Below are 20,697 nucleotides of genomic sequence, written 5' to 3'. Positions count from 1 at the left end.
GACAACAGAAACAAAAAAAAAAACCAAGAAAAAAAAATTTACACTAAAAACGTGGTTCATAACCACGATTTCAGAAGAAAAAATTTTTGACCAAAAAGAGTGGTTCGAAAGAGCGAGTTCAGAACAAAAATGTTTTTTGATAAAATCGTGGTTAGGAAAAGCGAGTTCAGAAGAAAAATATTTTTTGATAAAATCGTGGTTAGCAAAAGCGAGGTCATAAGAAAAATATTTTTTGATAAAATCGTGGTTAGAAACAGCGAGTTTAGAAAAAAAAATTTGGTTAAAATCGTGGTTTGGAGCAGCGAGTTCAGAAAAAAAAAAATTAATTAAAAGCGCATTTTGTAACCACGATTTCTTCATCAAAAGAGTGTTTTGTAACCACGATTTTAAGATTTCCCAACTCCCACGCGAGAGAGGCGTATATGTGTTGAAATCGTGGTTCACAACCGCGATTTAGCCTATTTTGGAAATTCTTTCAAAATTAGGCTTAGTTTGGAAATTGATTTACTATTTTGACTTATTTAAAGAAATGCTCCATTGAATTATATTATCTAGGGCTGGCATAGAGTTGAAGGAATTGTGGTGGTTGGCGGTAGGAAGTGAGGTTGTTGTAAGAGCTTGAAATATTGTAGTGATGCGTAGTGGTCTGTTATTATGGATTCTAAGTGATTGCAAGATTAGATTCTTATTTACAATATTGATGGTCTTTGTCAATAATCCATGAAAGCAATCTCAACATTTGTTGCTTTCAATACATCAGCTTGTGGTTCAATACAGAGAAGATGACATGAAAGAATAATACAATCATCTTAATTTTTCTGTTAAGGGTGTTAGTCAACAAACTCTAACAAGGGACTAGTGTAATTTCTGAAATCTCAAGAAAGAATTTATATTAATGACAAACCTCAAGTGATGCACGTGTAACTTACCCAATTATGAAATAGATTGTTTAGTGGAAACCATGGTGAAAAATCTAGAAATCCTCTAGATGTTGATTTGTGATTATGTATCAATTTTAAGCAGAATATAACAATCCCAATCAAACAATCAAGACAAAAAGACACAACGATTTAACGTGGAAAAATTCACAATTGGACACCTCCAACTGTGATCAAAAAACCACGGGCAACAGCCACAAGAACAATCCACTAAGAAGATTTAAAGGAATTACACAGGTATACTCTCAATTACCTAGCGAATCCACAACGCCTAATTGAACCAACCTCTATGTGCCTCTTCCAACCCCATCTTCACCACGGAATTGTCTTTCTGATGAGCCACTCCGGATTCCACCAAAGCTTCAGGCTCGAATTCTTCAGAATCCACAACTGAAGAATAACTCTCTCTTTTGTGTATAACAAACAAACCTTTGATGTACTCTCTTTAGATCATGAGTTGAATACTCAATAAAAACATCAAAGAAAACTAGCAAAATCTCTCCAAATATAAACCTTAAGATCCAAAAATAAGATCTGGAGAAGTTCCATCAATCCCTTAGTTTTGGGAGAAAACCAAGTATTTATAGAGAACCAAAAGTAATCCTAGATTCAGAAGAAAACCAACTCCTTAATCAAATCTTGGAAATCTGGGATCGCGCGGTCCGCTCGAGCTCAACACAGCCCGCTCGAGCGGACTGACCAAAAACTGCGTGCGAACAAACTGAGATGCGCTCGAGCGTAGGAGAATCCGCTCGAGCGTAAAATCACACCCACCAGTATTTTTGCTTGCCCTGACAAAATACTGAGACCTGCTAATCTACGCTCGAGCTCACAAGGCTCCGCTCGAGCGGACAGAACAAAAACACAAAAAATTACAATTGAATCAACACAATGTTTTGTCTCCGGATTTGTCAACATAGGTAGTACCTTCTCTGAAAAGCACAATTCGGGTTGGATTCGCATCTAAACACTCATAGCCTCACTGAAATAAAAGTGCGAAAATAAATACAACTGAAAGGAGTTTTGTCAAACGGGATTGCCAAGAAATAAAACCTAACAATCTCCCCCTTTGGCAATGCCGTGACAAAACACACCTAACAAATAAAATCCTAAACACCCCAACCCATTACAGCCAACAAAACCAACTTCTTTCTCAAGGTCATGATCTGCAAAATAATTATTAGTGCCACAATCTCCAAAACAACTATTAGTCCCCCAAGAGTATATGAAAGAGTAATAGACATATGACACGATTATCTTGAAACATGAGATGGAAAACATGAATAGATGAAAACTAAGACTCATGAAAAACAACTCTCAAACAACAAACGCAAGGTCATAAACCACACAAGCAATGATATGATGATGTAAATATCAGGGGCATGCAAGAAGGGCAAATAGGGCATAGCAACATGCAAAACATATAGCCAATCTCCCTTACCAAACATAACAAAGTGTTCATGCTAAACAACTCTTGCAATAATAAACCAAACTCCATTACCAACCCACATCAAGATGAACCAAACTCCCCCTCACTAAAAGCAACCACAAACACTGAAAACAGTGAACAAGAAGAAAACGACAAAAGATAATATGGTGGAGCAAGCAAGGAATTTCAGATTAGTACCTTAAAACACATAAGATTATCCAAGAAGCACCATTACTAGTAAACACAATGTGCACAGTCTGTAGAAAATTCCTCATGAAAGAAAGTGATGCATAAACTGAAAAGCATAGATCCCATGATAAAAGTGTGTGTGTGACTCTTGGAGTTCGACAAACATTAGATTCAATCCTAGTAGTGATATGAAAGCCGGACCTCCGACAAGAGAATCTAAGCACAACAAAGGAAAGTCAAACTACTAGGAATCAAGGGGTATTTGGTGAGTAAAGGCGGAGGCTCCCCCTCAATCAATGAATCTTTTTCTTTTTTTTCTTTCTTTCTTTTGCACATTTTTTTCTTTCTTTCTTTTGCATATTTTGACTTATTCTCTTTCTTTTTCTTTTTCCTTTTCTTTTTCTTTTGCACAATCATTGGTGGCTGACACGCTCAAGAGTATGGAAACCGAACCAGAGAAGCATGGATATAATTAGGATGGCCTGGTTGGTGACTCTGAGGTAGCCTTTTCCTCATGGCTAGACTACAAAGAATTAAGGGGAAAGCCATGGAGATGCAAAAGGATGGTAGGTGGTTAAGAGACTCAACATCACCCAAGATATGCTAGTATAGGTCAATTCCTTTAGAAAAGCAAAAGATACAATGCCAGAAGTCCATAAAAAATAATCACTAAGGCAGAAGATTCCAAAATTTGCTAATCCAAGAGTGTGTACAGAATGAGACATACTAATCAAAAAACACACACTCCAAAACGAGTAATGACCACAGAAAGCACACATATATTAACATGTAATGGATATTCTCATTAATTCCAATATGCACCAAAGACCACTCAAAAATTTCAAGCTTGCAAAACCATACTAAGAAAACTTTTTGGGATTTTTTTTTTTTTTCAAAAAAATGAACAAGCACACATTTTTTTTTTTATTAAAAAACAATACACAAAAAGCTAAAACAAATAAACAAATTAACACAAGTCAAGTTTCCTCACCCAAATCTTTTTGATCTTAACAAAATTAGGTCTAGTGGTCTTGGTAAATGTCGTTGCATTGTGAACACCCTCATGAATCTTGGTATTCTTCTTAGACATGTAAGGCTGTCTCCTAACCCAAAAAGTATTCGAATTTCTACCTTTTTGAGACACTTTCCCATGCAACTTATAACAATAAGGGCGAATATGACCATGCATACCACAATGATGACAAATAAAAACAGGGTGTACCTTCTTTTCTTTTACCTTACCAACTCTAGGGAGTTTGAGAAGTCTTTCCTCTTGTTGAATCTTTTGTCCTCCCTTTCCTTGAGTTCTTGTATCATAAGATGAGGAGGCGCTCTGTTTTTGCTCTTTCTTACCACCAAAGCCAATGCCACTCTTATCACAACTCATGTGTTGAGACCCAATGATATCCTCCAAAGTCTTTGATCCTTTGTTCCAAAGACCAATGGTAGCCATAGCACACTTGAGCTCTTCCTCTTTCTTGACCATTAGTTCTTCCAAAGCAACTTGTGATATCTCAAGAGATTCAATCTTTTCTTCATACATGGCATGGGTTTGCAGCAGCTCATTCCTCTCTGTCTCACAAGTCAACAGTTTTGCACAAAGAACTTGTCGATCATCAGCTACCTTGATGGCATTAATTCTGGCCTCGGAAATCTCCTCCTTAAGTTTGACATTCTCACATTCACATGCTTTGAGTTTCTTTGTGAGTTTGTCATTCAATTTGAATAACTTAAGAGACTCCTTATACAACTTCTCATAAGCTTGCTCAAGCTCTTCATTATCACTCTCCGAGGATTGATCATTAGTGGTATTCTCAACCGACCTCTTTGAATCCATTATCACAAATCAAACAAGATCTCGTTCTAAAGGAATGTTTTTTTAAAAAAAAAAATAGAACGACCTACTCTGATACCAATTGAAAAATCTAGAAATCCTCTAGATGTTGATTTGTGATTATGTATCAATTTTAAGCAAAATATAACAATCCCAATCAAACAATCAAGACAAAAAGACACAACGATTTAACGTGGAAAAAACCACAATTGGACACCTCCAACTGTGATCAAAAAACCACGGGCAACAGCCACAAGAACAATCCACTAAGAAGATTTAAAGGAATTACACAGGTATACTCTCAATTACCTAGCGAATCCACAACGCCTAATTGAACCAACCTCTATGTGCCTCTTCCAACCCCATCTTCACCACGGAATTGTCTTTCTGATGAGCCACTCCGGATTCCACCAAAGCTTCAGGCTCGAATTCTTCAGAATCCACAACTGAAGAATAACTCTCTCTTTTGTGTATAACAAACAAACCTTTGATGTACTCTCTTTAGATCATGAGTTGAATACTCAATAAAAACATCAAAGAAAACTAGCAAAATCTCTCCAAATATAAACCTTAAGATCCAAAAATAAGATCTGGAGAAGTTCCATCAATCCCTTAGTTTTGGGAGAAAACCAAGTATTTATAGAGAACCAAAAGTAATCCTAGATTCAGAAGAAAACCAACTCCTTAATCAAATCTTGGAAATCTGGGATCGCGCGGTCCGCTCGAGCTCAACACAGCCCGCTCGAGCGGACTGACCAAAAACTGCGTGCGAACAAACTGAGATGCGCTCGAGCGTAGGAGAATCCGCTCGAGCGTAAAATCACACCCACCAGTATTTTTGCTTGCCCTGACAAAATACTGAGACCTGCTAATCTACGCTCGAGCTCACAAGGCTCCGCTCGAGCGGACAGAACAAAAACACAAAAAATTATAATTGAATCAACACAATGTTTTGTCTCCGGATTTGTCAACATAGGTAGTACCTTCTCTGAAAAGCACAATTCGGGTTGGATTCGCATCTAAACACTCATAGCCTCACTGAAATAAAAGTGCGAAAATAAATACAACTGAAAGGAGTTTTGTCAAACGGGATTGCCAAGAAATAAAACCTAACACATGGGCTAATTTGATCCAAACCAAATAGTATTGATTAGACGGAACTTTATCTAAGATTTATTTGGCCAACGTGTTGTATTATTTTAGGCTAAGGCCTCGTTTGAGGAGTGGTTATTTTAGTCAAAAAATCAAAAAGTTATTAAAAATTATCACATCACCTCTTTATTTTTCTACACATCTTTTCGTAAAAAGTCAAAAAATTATTAAAATAGCATGTTTCCAAACGAGGCCTAAGTGTCCACTTAACTTTATCTAAAATTTATTTGGCCAATGTGTCGTATTATTTTAGGCTAATTGTCGACTTATTTAAATCATTTGGTAGATTATGTTGTGTGTTAGTAGTTATGATTGTTTTTTCTTTTTGAAGGATGTATTTTTTTTAGACATGTAATGAATTTTATTGTAATATTTAATTTTTTTATATAAAATATATGACTTACCCACCAAACAAATAAATAAATTATTGAATAGATTAGCAATTTTCTTCAGTAAAAATAATTTAGTTTAAATTATTGAATAGATTAGCAATTTTATTCATTAAAAATAATTTAGTTTATAAGTTGAATTATGTAAGTTTGATTAGAAATTTTCAAGCTAAAAAAACAAGAATCCTGAGTTTGGATTATTTATCCTTTTTATTGTAAACTTTGTTAAATACTTAAATAAATTTTATGTCAAATTTCAAAATAATAACAATAATAATAAATCTTTGGGTTCAGCTTATCTCATGTTTGAGATCAAGACTGGACTCAATCTGGCCCATGGTCTCATTTAGGTTCTGTTTCGATAATCCGAATCGTTCAATATATAAAATTCGTCAAATACTATATTTCTGTAAAAAATCACGTTGATCGGATATCAATAGCTATTCGATCAGATCAGATTCCTGTCAACCGTTTATATTTTCAACGTTTATTTTTTATACAAATCTGATCTGATCAAATAGCTATCGATATCCGATAACGTGATTTTTTGCAAGAATATAGTACTCGATGAGTTTTACATATTAAATGGTTCGAATTATTAAAATAAAGCTAAACAATAAAGTTATAAATCGAACAAAACGGTTCAATCTTGCTCTTAAATATTAGACACCAAGTTGACCCGAAATCTTTTGATCACGATTGTTTAAAAATATATATATATATATATATATATATGAATGGCCTCTTCGGCCTATAAAATGTCTGAGCTGGCCTGCAATAGACCAAAAATATTAGGCCACTAAGAAGTTGGTCCGTACAATGTATACAGTAACATTTAAATTTAAAAAGAAAAAAATAATAAAAATATCTAAATGGTAGATACATTTTAATATGCCTATGATTAATCATTTGTAATATATTATTAAAATATAAAAGAATTTATCGTTTAATAATTAAAAAAATAATTCAAATAGTAAAATTAAATTTTAGACGTTTTTCGAGAGTATCATTGTTGCGTAAATTTTTTTCTTTTATTAGTTATGATTATATAAAATAATGTAAAAAATAAAATATAATTCCATATATAGAATCACTATAAAATTTAAACAATAAATTCATAATATAAAATAATACATAATTGGTATTAAGTATAGAATAATGTATAGAAAAATAAGAAAAAAGACAATTTAATATTAAAAAAATCTTAATATTCTCGAAAGAATTAAGAACAACAACAATTTAAATTAAATTTATATTTGCAAATTATCTCAATTTATAATGAAAAATATATAAAAAAAAATTTGTCAAATAGAATCCATATAAAATAAGTAAAGTTAGTATAATTTAAATTAAATTTATATTTGTATAAAATTTTATATATAATTAAAAAAAATACATGTTAGTGTCATCCAAACATGAAAAAAATATATGATAATATGATGTGGAGAATCCTGATCTCATCTCAGCTCATCTATAAAAGCCCATCAAGATATATGAGAAGAAGAAGAAGAAGAAGAAGAAGTAGTAGTAGTAGTAGAAGTTATGGAAGCAGCCAATCTCATCATCTCATCATCATCATCATCATCATCATCCCCAATTAATGCAAAACCAGTTATAGAGATAACTCAAGAAGAAGAAGCCAAACACGGTCTTGCGGGATTCGGCCGCGCATGTTTCCCTGACAATTTTATATTTGGGACAGCTTCAGCTGCGTACCAGGCAACTACCTTTCCTGCTTTCTCTGCTATTTTTATTTCTTTCGCTTCAAAGCGACGCGATGCTATATATAATTTTACTTCTTTTATCTTATTTTTTTTTACTTTTTAGATATAAAGTAATGAGCCTTTTACATTAATAAATATATGTGGACTAATTTACTTATGAGCGTCCACTCTTATTTTTCGGGACTCAAAGTAAATTATAATGAGGCATTTCATGTATATTTAAAGAAAAATTAATGAAAAGATTATAAATTAAATTTTGTTTTAAATTTTTACATTTAATAGTGCTCACCAAAAGACTATTAAAATTTATTTAAATATATAATAAAGTTTATAATAATAAAAAAAACTAAAATATAAGTTGAAATACCTAATAAGAAATAAACTAAAAGTTTTTATTCTTTGTTTCTTTCTTTTTTTTTCATGTCCAAAATTATACTTTCTAGAAATAGTAATATGTTTGATATAGTTTATCAAAAATTATTAATATTATCATAATACTAACTTAATTCTCAATCATTTCAAATCAAAATTAAGAGAAACATAAAAAATAATAAAATTATATAATCGTATTAGACAAAATATATATAATCAATAATGAAATAAATATTTAATCAAACAAAAATAAAAATTTATCTCTATTATAGAGTTTGTATCTTAAAACCCAACTTTATATTACAAATTTGAGACTTTCTATCATAGTTGAACAAATAAAAAAAACCAATACATAAAAAACTAAGAAATATGATAGTTCTTCAATTAGGTTTTTAAAAACTAGATGAATACTTCTAATTCTGGTTGCTGTCAGAAACCAAGTAAAAACTTTGGTTTTGTTATATGTTTGTAATTATATCTCACATGTATTTAGATTGGTTCTCTTCTTATAAGAAATTTTAAATCTTTCTAACTCAAGTGGGTATTTATTTTTTGAACCAATATAATACTTGCTATAATTTTGAGGCCTATTTTTTTGGGGCCTTTTTTTTTTAGGCCTTTTTTGAGGTCTCAAAACGGCTGCTTTGTGGGTTTTGCCCCAAAGTTACCCCCATCACTTATCTTTAATGCCCCATTTGTTTTTCAAGTTGAGGTTTGAGATTAGGATTAGTAGTGAGGTCGGATTTAAAATATTACGTTTATTTGTAAAATAGTCATTAAAGTGATAATTCGTTCAGACTCTAAATCCCTTCCAACGAGGGAATTAGTATAGGCCCAAAGGACTTGGTATTAAAAATTAAGCCATCAATATTAGAGTGTGAATGACTATTTTCCCAACAAAAATGTTCCTTCCATCTCCAGAAAATATCAACAAACCCATAAATTTACAAAAAATTGGCTCAAATGAGGCAACATGTTGTTCTCATCCACAAACCTACAAATTTGCAAGGAAAAAAAAAAATCATACCCGAATGAAGCCATCATTATTTCTTCTTTCGATTTTCAGAAAATATCAACAAATCCAAAAATTTACAAAAAATTGGCTCAAATAAGACAACATCGTCGTTCTCATCCACAAATCCACAAATCCAGAAATTTGTAAGAAAAAAAAAATCATACCCAAATAAAGCAACATCATCGCTCTAATTAAGTTTGACGATCTTGATCTTCTTTCCCGTCACTGTCGGCCTTAGATGGACGAAGTAGCTGGGTAGACCTTAGATGGATGAAGTGAAAGGCAACATCTTTTTTTTGTGTTAATGGGATGAACACTTAATTCAAAACCATGGGCTGGTTTTGGAGAAACCATTGGTTGATTTTTTTAATAATAATAATAATAATAATAATAATGATAATAATAAATAATAAATAGATTAATAGTTGAATTTTTTATTATTTTTAATTATGTAATTTTAATTTTAATTTTTGAATCGTTAAATTGGATAATGCATTTATTAATTGGTATAAAGTCAAATTTAATACAAATACAATAAGAGTATTTGTGTAATTTTATATGGTTAATCTCATTCCTATCTCTCAAAACAAACATGAACTATTAGTAGTCCACTGTTATCAAATAAACACAATTTTTCTTAATTCTCTTACTAATAGTCCTCTCACTAATAATCTTCTTATTAATAATATCTTTCATTTTAGCTCTGAAAACATACGAACTCTCGGAGTTTAAAAAAAATGGGTAAAAAATAAGGTTATAGGTAGTTACTAATAATCATCATCATGGCTTTGTTCCTTAACCCCCCTCCAAAAAAACAAAAAATCATGGCCTTGTGTCATAGTAATTCTACTCGAAACTTATTCCGTATAAATAATTTAAATAAATTAAGGCAAAAAAATAATTTATCAAGAAGATGAAAAAGTGTTATTTTTGAATTCTATTTTTTTATTATCAACTTTTAACTTACATTAAATTATATACCAAATAGATCTAGCAGTATACTTTCCAATCTCTAGAGTGGAGATTGCAGAGTCAAACCCTAAGGGGCATTGGGGGATGATCCCTCAAATTAAACCAGTGTAGGTTCTATACGTGGTGGTGTTTGTTTTTATGTGTTTTTTTTGGTTGTGTTTTTTGTATTTATTATTTTTGTGTTTTCAGTATGAAGGTGCAGCAAATGAAGGAGGTAGAGGCCCGAGTATATGGGATACATTCACGCATCAACGGCCTGGTCTCTCTCTCCCCGCCACCCTCTCTTTCTCTCTCTTGCAAGCTGATATATATATGTATATATTAGGACATGAGTCTACCCCGATAGGTGTAATTAAAATATAAATTTTAATTTTGAATTCATACTATATTTTTTATGTTGTTTTAGTGATGAAAGTATTTTTTAGTAAGTTAAGCAAATAGTCTTAGTAGAAATTAACATTTGACTTAAGAAGATAAGGCTACTTGGTAAAAACGAGAGAAGAAAATTCATGAATAAGAGTATAAATTGATAGGATAGATGTGTGCAAAGTAATGTGATATTAGACATTTCTATATTAAGAAGCAATTTGATACTTTTTTGTCTAAAGCATCAACTTGCTTTAAAAAATAAAAAATATTTTGTCTATTTTTACCCATTACTTTATCGGTTGCATTGAACCATAGATCATGTCACTATGCCACATACATTAGTATCGGTCAATTGACATCACTAAATCTTGAAAAATCACTAATATATATATATATATATATACACTTCATTGCATTTATATGTGTAATAGATAAATTGACCTTATTTTCTTTCTTTTAAAAAAATATAAAAATATAAAAAATACTTCACTGCAATTAGCTAAAAGTAATTGAATTATTTTTAAAAATTCAGCCAATCTCTATGTGTGTCAATTCCCGAAGATAAAATTTCTGAGCCTACTTCACCAATCACCAAATATCATTCAGATTTTTTCCAATCAAAATATGAAAATTCTTTGGGAGCAGAGAAAAGCAACCGCAGAAATTTAGCTATTTACATGGGTTTTTTTTTTCTTCACAAAAGATTAACATGAATGCTCTAGAATTTTGGTTTATTTGTATATCTTCAGTTGTTGATATATATCATGAACGATGTCCTTTTGTTCTAAGAAAATGTTAAATGGTAGGTAAAATTAGCGATGGCAGTAATGCAGACGTGGGCATTGATTTTTATCATCAGTTCAAGGTATATGTATATATGAGAATGACTTGTTTAACATATTAAAACTTTAATGTGATTCATTTCATTTGGATAAAATTGCACCAAAAAGAGACCTTGTTTAATGGATTAATAATGCAGGATGATGTGAAGATCATTAAGAAAATGGGTTTAGATGCATTTAGATTCTCAATCTCATGGAGCAGAGTTCTACCAAGTGAGAGCATCTTTACTCTATTTTTCTCAACTTGTTATTTATTTTTTAAAAATTAATTTTTATCATACATAATTTTATGTTGTTATCTTCAACCCCAAAAAGATTTTTACTCTCTCATTTCAATCTATTAATTTTGAAAAATAATCAAATTATCAGGTGGAAAGCTAAGTGGGGGTGTGAACAAGGAAGGAATCAAATTTTACAGCAATCTGATTGATGAGCTTCTGGCCAACGGTTATGATTCAATCTCAATCTCAGCATATACCTACATATTGGCAATCTCTCTCTCTCTCTCTCTCTCTCTCTCTCTAAATATATATATATATATATATAGGTTTGAAGCCCTTTGTAACTCTTTTCCACTGGGATCTTCCCCAAGCCTTGGAAGATGAATATGGTGGTTTTTTAAGCTCTCAAATTGTGTAAGTAACTTTTTGTTTTTGTTTTTTCTAATAGTAAATTATCAATGGGATTGTTTGGAAAGTATAAGATTATATATATATAAAATTATAAAAATGTGAGTTGGAATTGAAGTAATTTGATAGATGGGTGATATAATCTAAATAAAAAATAATATAACCTAAATAAGATAATTATAATTTAAATAAAATAATATATTAAAATAATATATAATATTTTAACCCACGACAAATAAACCTTTAAGCGCATGTCCCTCTTTAAGTTTAGGACATGCACAAGTCCCCCTTAATGTGCTAAAATAGAGCACATGCACATGGCCCTTTTAAGTTTCACATTTTTTATTTACTTTGAACTTTAAAATATATATATATATATATACAATATTTAGTGACCCGAATTTTTATAATTCGAATGGGTCGAATGGCCCGAAATGACATCGTTTTACACCCAAAATGAAGTTATTTTAGGTGTTTCGAACCATTTGAGCCATGATTTTTCAGGTCATCTAATATTGTTATATATATATATTTCTTCAGTTTGCCCCTAGCATTTGCAATTTTATGCCAATTACACTTAAAATTAACTTCCATTCGACGGAAAAAGGCACTTGGCATAAAATTTGATAAATTGCACTTGACCCCTTGAGTTTCATAGCTTATCACTTTGGTCTTTAAATTATTATTTTTTTTCTCACTTTGGCCATTAAAATATTTTTTTCATAATTTCAAAGTGAAAAAATATGAAACTTAAACCCTAATTTTTAAAATATAATTGTTATATTAACCTTGTTGTGATTATAGGAGTGACTTTTGTGACTATGCGGAGCTTTGCTTTTGGGAATTTGGAGATAGGGTGAAACATTGGATTACATTAAATGAGCCAGTGACCTTCAGCCAAAACGGGTATGTTACGGGTATCCATGCGCCGGGTCGAGGTTCTTCTTCCTCCTTGGAGCCTATAAATGGAGATCCTGCAACTGAACCTTATTTGGTATCACACAACCTACTTCTTGCTCATGCTGTTGCTGTCCAATTATATAGACAAAAGTTTCTGGTATCAATTTTATTCTTTAGCTATGTTTTTTGTTTTGTTGGATTGAATTATATGGGACTATTAAGCCTTGAGACTAATAAGTAGCCTTCGGATTACTAATCTTAAAATTACGGGTGTTTTATCCTATGTGTTAATATATAATATACATCACACTATAGTACTATAGTGCATTTGTAGCTGTAAAGGGCAAACACCCACTATCACACACTTTCAGCTTTAGCAGTAGCTTTTATATTGTTTTAATGTATTGTTTTATGCTTTCGGTGCTCCATTGTCTCCTTCTCCTCTCTATAAAGAGAGAGAGCTCATTCTCTTGTAACATACATATACAATAACAGACATTGAATATATCAGTCATTCAGTCTTTCTCTTTTCTCTCTCTCTCTCGTTACCAATCTTTCATGGTATCAGAGCACAGTAATACAATTCTGGCATTCTTCAATTTTGGTGCTTAGTCCCGTACATAGTGGAACTACACCAAACAGCTCGGAATCTCCTTACGATTCCAACGGCACCAAGCCCGTCACCAGAAACGCTCCCACGCACCGCCCTTTTGCTCGGCGCGTCTCTGCTTCCGTTGCCACACTCACACGCGCCTTCCACTTTGCTTTTTCGTGCGCCGCGCCTGCTACCGTGCACCCGCGTGCGCCATTCGTTTACCGTGAGCCGCGCGTGCGCCGTTCCACTATTGTGCACCCGTGTGCGCCATTCTGCTACTGTACGCCGCACGCCCTCTCTGCTACCGTGCGCCGCTGACATCATTTTCCATCCTGCTGACATCATCTCTACACAGCCCACCTTTCCTAGCTATTTTCGACCTTCCGGACTCACTGGTACACTCTGTTTTACCTAATTTTGCTCCTACAGGTCTATTCCTACCAATTTAGCCCTACTCAACTATTATTATGGATCGTCATAATGCCTCCCATCCCATTTCCGTTATTTTGAATGGCTCCAACTATATTCTATGGGCCCAAGCCATGTCTTCCTTCCTCAAAGGAAAGAAGCTCTGGCGAATTATCACCGGGGACATGACCCAACCGGTGAAAGACACTGCTGAAACCACTGTTTCTCCTGCTACTCCTACATATGAAGATCGCCCTGAGGAATGGGACAGTAAGAATTACCAAATCATTACCTGGTTTCGAAATACTTCTGTTACCTCTATCAGTCTTCAGTTTGGTCGCTTTCAGCTTGACTCTGTCACTACTCCTGCAAAAGACATCTGGGATTTTTTGAAAGAACGATACCAGACTACTGGTCTTGCTCATCAATATCAACTTCAGAGCCAACTTCATCGGATGAGCCAAGAATCTAGTCAGTCCATCAATGACTTCCTTTCTCAAATGTACTCCGTTTGGGACCAGCTTGCTCTTTCCGAACCGACTTGGCCTCACCGAGAAGATGCTGTCTTATTTACTGCTTATCGTAATCAGCAAAGGTTGGTTCACTTTCTCATGGCTCTCACTTCATCTTTTGAGCCCGTGCGTGTCTCTCTTCTTCATCGCCATCCCTTGCCCACTCTGGAACAAGCTATTTCTGAGTTGCTAACAGAGGAGACTCGTCTTGGTACTCTCCAAACTCATCATGTGGACTCTGTTCTTGCCACTCCTCCGTACTGGCCATCATTCACCCAACGGACCATTGCCTGCCTCTACTGTCAGAATCGGGGCCTTCCTTCAACATATCTCCTGGTCAATTGCCCCGTCAGAACCTGCCGATACTGCAACAAACTTAGTCCTGGTCATCTGCAACAGGATTGTTTTCGCAATCCATCTCGTTCATCCTCCAACAACCACTCTTCTCGCGGTGGTTCTCCTCGAGGGAGCTTTCATCGTTCCGGGAATCAGTCTCATTCCAGGAATCAGTCTCATCACACTGCTACTGCTGCCGCTGAGGGCTTTTCTGAGTCTCCTGCTCCGTCTACCCTTCTCTTTTCTCCAACGGATGTAGAGGCCATGTTCAAACACCTTCTCTCCTCTTCTGGTACACCTCCTCATACTGCTTTGTCTGTGATTCCAGGTAACTCTTCTTGGTATTTTGACTCGGTCTGTTGTAATCATATGACTTCCAGTTCAACTATATTTTCTTCCATCTCTTCATCTCTTCATATTCCCTCAATTCAAACTGCTGATGGTTCTCTCATGACTGTCCGTCATATTGGTACTGTTTCCACATCTTCTTTATCTTTACCTCAAGTTTATCATATCTCTGCTCTCACTTTAAACCTTATCTCTATTGGTCAATTATGTGAACTTGGTCTAACTGTCACCTTTTCTGCTACTCATTGTTTGGTGCAGGACCCTCAGACGGGGCAGACTATTGGGATCGGCCGTAAGCACGGACGTCTCTATGAGCTCATTCACCTTCATGTTCCTGACTCTCCTCAGATCGCTGCTCCTGCATCTGCTTCCTCATTATCTCCTTTTCATCTTTGGCATTGTCGCTTAGGGCATATTTCTATTAATCGCTTAAAGTCTTTGGTTTCTAGTGGACAATTGGGTCATGTAATTCCAGATACTTTCGATTGTATACCCTGTCAACTTGCCAAACAACTTGCTTTATCATTCAATAAAAGTACTTCTGTTTCCTGTGCACCTTTTGATCTTATACATTCGGATATTTGGGGCCCCTCCCCTACTACTACTATGGGGGGATCTCGTTATTTTGTTGTTTTTATTAATGATTTTTCACGGTTTACTTGGATTTTTCTCATGAAATCTCGGTCTGAACTCAAAACCCTTTATTATCGATTTGCCCAAATGATCCACACCCAATTTTCCAAATCCATCAAACTTTTTCGCTCTGACAATGCTATGGAATATCGGGATTCAGATTTCCTTTCTTTTCTTCAGAGTCATGGTACATTGCCTCATCGTTCCTTTGCTGGCACGTCCCAGCAAAATGGCCGTGCTGAACGGAAACATAGGCATATTCTTGACACTACTCGCGCTCTCCTTCTCTCTTCTTCCTGCCCTGAAAGCTTTTGGGGGGAAGCTGCCCTCACTACTGTCTACACTATCAATTGTGCTCCTACCCCTGTCATTCATAATCAAACTCCCTTTGAACGTCTGCATGGCACTCCCCCTCCCTATACTAATCTTCGGGTTTTTGGCTCTGCCTGCTTTGTTCTCCTTCAATCTCATGAACACACCAAGCTTGAACCTCGTTCTCGTCTTTGTTGCTTTCTTGGATATGGAATTGAACATAAAGGTTTTCGTTGTTGGGACCCTCTCTCTAAACGTCTTCGTATCTCCTGCCATGTCGTTTTTTGGGAGCACCAAATGTTTTCCTCCCTATTCTCCTTTCACTTACCTGCACTTTCCACTAATGTACTGTTTACTAATCCTTCCATGGATCTCTTCTCTGATGATTTTGATACAGGTTCCTCCTTCATTGAGACGCCCTTGCTCACTCCTGCTCCCGACCAGACTGCTCTCCCTAAAGGTCCACCTCTCCCTGCACCACCTTCTTCTCCACCGGTTCTTCCTCCCACCGATCCTCCTACAGGTCGACCGCACCGGGTAACTCAACCTCTTATCCACCTTCGTGATTATATTGTTGGGTCTGCTGCATTTTCTACTTATGAACCTACCTCCTACCGTGAGGCTTGTACTAATCCTCTTTGGCAGCAAGCTATGACTGATGAACTCCAAGCTTTGGACAAAACTCATACTTGGGATCTTGTTGATCTTCCTCCTGGCAAAACTGCGCTTGGCTGCAAATGGGTTTACAAAATCAAGACTCATTCTGATGGCTCTATTGGATGCTACAAAGCTTGTCTTGTTGCCAAGGGTTTCAACCAGGAATATGGGATTGTTTATGAGGAAACCTTCTCCCCTGTTGCTCGGCTTACCTCTATTCGCAGTTTACTGGTTGTTGCTGCTGCTCGCCACTGGGAGCTCTTTCAAATGGATGTCAAAAATGCTTTCCTCAATGGTAATCTTCTTGAGGAGGTCTACATGCAACCTCCACCTGGGTCTACTTTTCCCCCTCATGAGGTTTGCAAACTACAGCGTGCCCTCTATGGCCTCAAGCAAGCACCCCGTGCTTGGTTTGCTAAGTTCAGTTCTACCATTCATGACTTCAGGTTCACCTCTAGCTCCTATGACTCTGCTCTTTTTATACGGACTACTCCTCATGGTACCACTCTTCTCCTTCTGTATGTGGATGATATGATTATCACTGGTAATGATGCAGCTGGTATTCTCCACCTCAAACGTTTTCTCCACCGTCAGTTTGAGATGAAGGACCTTGGTACTCTTAACTACTTTTTAGGCCTTGAAGTCTCTCATGATTCTACTGGTTCTTATTTATCTCAGGCCAAATATGCATCCAATCTTTTGGCTCGTGCTGGTCTTACTGATTGCAAAACTACATCTACTCCAGTTGATCCTCAGATTCGTCTCACTCCTCTCGATGGGGCTCTCCTCAATGATGCTACTCTTTATCCCCAGCTCGTCGGTAGTCTTGTCTATCTCACAGTGACTCGTCCTGACATTGCCTATGCTGTTCACATTGTTAGTCAGTACATGTCGGCTCCTCGCACTCCCCACTATACTGCTCTACTCTACATCCTTCGATACCTCAAAGGCACTCTGTTCCATGGCCTTCACTACTCTGCTTCCTCTTCTCTTGAACTGCGTGCCTTTTCTGATGCTGATTGGGCTGGGGATCCTACGGATCGACGCTCCACCACCGGATTCTGTTTCTTCTTAGGGGATTCTCTTCTTACTTGGCGTAGCAAGAAACAATCCCTCACTGCCTGTTCTAGTACCGAAGCTGAACACCGAGCTTTTGCTGATACTACTCAGGAACTTCTCTGGCTTCGCTGGCTCCTCACTGATATGGGTGTTTCCTCTTCTGGCGCTATCTCTCTTTATTGTGACAATCAGAGTGCCATTCAGATTGCTCACAATGATGTTTTTCATGATCGCACCAAGCATATTGAGATTGATTGTCATTTCATTTGACAGCATGTTACACGTGGTACTGTTCATCTTCTCCCTATTGCTTCTGCCGATCAACCTGCTGATATTTTCACAAAGACTCATCCTCCTGGGCGCTTTCGTGATCTTGTTTCCAAACTTAACTTGGTCGATGCCTACCCACCTTGAGTTTGCGGGGGGCTGTTAATATATAATATACATCACACTATAGTACTATAGTGCATTTATAGCTGTAAAGGGCAAACACCCACTACCACACACTTTCAGCTTTAGCAGTAGCTTTTATATTGTTTTAATGTATTGTTTTATGCTTTCGGTGCTCCATTGTCTCCTTCTCCTCTCTATAAAGAGAGAGCTCATTCTCTTGTAACATACATATACAACAACAGACATTGAATATATCAGTCATTCAATCTCTCTCTTTTCTCTCTCTCTCTCTCGTTACCAATCTTTCACTATGTTTGGAATAATCCTAAATCGAAAAATAATTAGTAGAAGCCTATCCTATATGGGGAGGGGATCCACTAGTCATGAATTAGATAATGCAATAAGCATAGTTTCAGACGAATCTTCTTTAATCCCCCATTTTATATCCTACAATGAATAGGGCCTTATCCTCAAACAAAAAAAAAACAAAAAAAAAAAAATGGAGAAAAACAATTGAAGTTTGAACATGTTGTACGGCAGGAATGTCAAAAGGGTGTGATTGGGATTACGCTTCTCTCACACTGGATGGTGCCTCAATCTAATTCGAGTTCTGATTGCAATGCTGCTCAAAGAGCCCTTGATTTCATGTTTGGTTGGTGAGTGCTATGTATTTTTAGATAAGAATGATTTCATGACTTGAACATGCATGTGCCCGAATGTTAATTTCACAATAATTTTTGATTTTCTTTCATGTGAATTTTATTAGGTACATGGAACCGCTAACAAGGGGTGATTATCCCGGTAGCATGAGAAATATTGTAAGAAACAGGCTGCCGGAGTTCACAGAAACAGAATCAGAGATGGTGAAAGGATCATTTGATTTCATAGGAATAAATTACTATACGGCCAATTACGTAGCAGATGCCTCTTCATCATCATCACTAGCATCACACTACTCTACCACTGGAAAATTAAGTTATGCCACAGACCCTATGGTTCACTACTCAAGTAAGTTCATATATTATTTCAGAATCCTAAAAATCAACTCTTTATATTAATTTGCTTTTTTTATTTAAATTTATAAACTTTATATTATATAACTGTTCATGATCATATTTTGTGTTGGTAGCTGAACAGAATGGAGTTTCCATTGGTCCAAAGGTAAAAAGCCCTTCATAGTTCAAATTTGCATTGATATATATATATATATATACAACTTTAATTACATGTTTAAATGCTGTTGCAGGCTAATTCATATTGGCTACATGTACATCCACAAGGGTTTTATGATCTTTTGGTCTACACAAAGGAAAAGTATAACAATCCCCTTATTTACATTACAGAAAATGGTAATTTTTTTATTTTTATTTTGTTAATCTCTGTTCTTCTCAAAAAATATTATTTATCATTGAATTTATTTCACATTTTATATGTATTCATGCAATTAAAATTATGTGTAATGTATAAGATTCTCTTTTTCTCTTAAAAAAAAATCACCGTGTTTTAGTTGAATTTTCAAACCCTATTTTCTTTATATAAAAAATAAAAATCATTCGGCATTTTCATATGTTTTTCTCTGTTTTGAAGCCAAAATAAATTGCGAAAATATTGTCTCAAAATAAATTAATGACAAGGATTATTAATGTTTGGTAGGAGTTGATGAGCTGAATGATGAGAAACTAACGATTAAGGAAGCTCGCGTGGACAAGTTGAGGCTAAGCTACCACCTCCATCATCTTCGTTACCTCCTTGATGCTATTCGGTATGTTTAAAAATCTTTCATTTGATCTTAATTTTTAGAAATTAAGAATTGTATTTGATTGTATGATTAATTTATGTACAATTAGGATAACTGATCTGTATGGGTTTGATTTTTGGCAGTGATGGGGTGAATGTAAAGGGATATTTTCAATGGTCATTGTTGGACAATTTCGAATGGAACGAGGGCTTCAGCTCGAGATTCGGGATGATTTATGTTGATTACAAGGATAGGTACTTGACGAGGTACCCTAAGGAATCAGCTCTATGGTTCATGAATTTTCTTAAAAAAGATGCCTAAAACTCTCGACCAATCATATCGATTATGATATATAAAATAATAAATAAAACATGTAAACAAATGTAATAATCGAAACTTATTCAGTGAAATGTGAGATAAATAAGTCAATAATTTAAAATCTAACTCTCCTCTTTTAGGTTGAGAGCTTATAATTTGGATAGGGAGGGCTACCCCATTGTGTGGCTCATTTTAGAATCCGATTAATAAAAATTGAAATTTCCTTTTCTACTTATTGGTACTTACAGTGTGATAAGTTAAAATTTGGACACTAAAGCCTTGTTTGAAAAAAAAAAAATTCAGTAATTTTTTAATTTTTTTTATAAAAAAGACATACAAAAAGATAAAGAAAATAATCTGACAACTTATAATAATTTTTGACAAAAAACCAAGATTGCCAAACTAGGCCTAAGATGGATTTGGGTTGATCATGAAACCTAAGCCTCCAAATATAACAGTTGTGTTGAAAATAATTGATAGTTAATACTTTTATTCATGACTTGTCATGTGTGATATAGGTATCCAATGCTTTTACATGCACAAATTAAATGACAGGACTGTTCACGATTTTTTTACAATTAAAAAAAAAATTACAACCATTAACTTCCAAAAATGAAGAGAATACAAGCTCCTC

At 34.9% G+C, this 20,697-nt stretch overlaps 1 protein-coding gene across 1 annotated transcript; it reads left to right on the top strand.

The window, feature by feature from the left end:
- Window positions 1-7,334: 7,334 nt before the first annotated feature.
- LOC114317021 (beta-glucosidase 24) lies at window positions 7,335-20,294 on the top strand. The gene is made up of 13 exons (XM_082899815.1): window positions 7,335-7,650; window positions 10,204-10,273; window positions 11,190-11,248; window positions 11,363-11,438; window positions 11,595-11,672; window positions 11,773-11,860; window positions 12,659-12,911; window positions 18,548-18,663; window positions 18,774-19,015; window positions 19,137-19,168; window positions 19,254-19,356; window positions 19,661-19,769; window positions 19,889-20,294. The coding sequence occupies exons 1-13, from the start codon at window positions 7,474-7,476 to the stop codon at window positions 20,064-20,066; spliced, it is 1,581 nt and encodes a 526-aa protein (XP_082755941.1). The 5' UTR covers window positions 7,335-7,473; the 3' UTR covers window positions 20,067-20,294.
- Window positions 20,295-20,697: the final 403 nt, after the last annotated feature.

This window comes from Camellia sinensis, chromosome 12 (genome assembly GCF_055761805.1).
Source record: "Camellia sinensis isolate YWXY chromosome 12, ASM5576180v1, whole genome shotgun sequence".
In the NCBI taxonomy this organism is placed as follows: Eukaryota; Viridiplantae; Streptophyta; class Magnoliopsida; order Ericales; family Theaceae; genus Camellia; species Camellia sinensis.
This window is presented reverse-complemented; position numbering and strand designations above follow the sequence as displayed.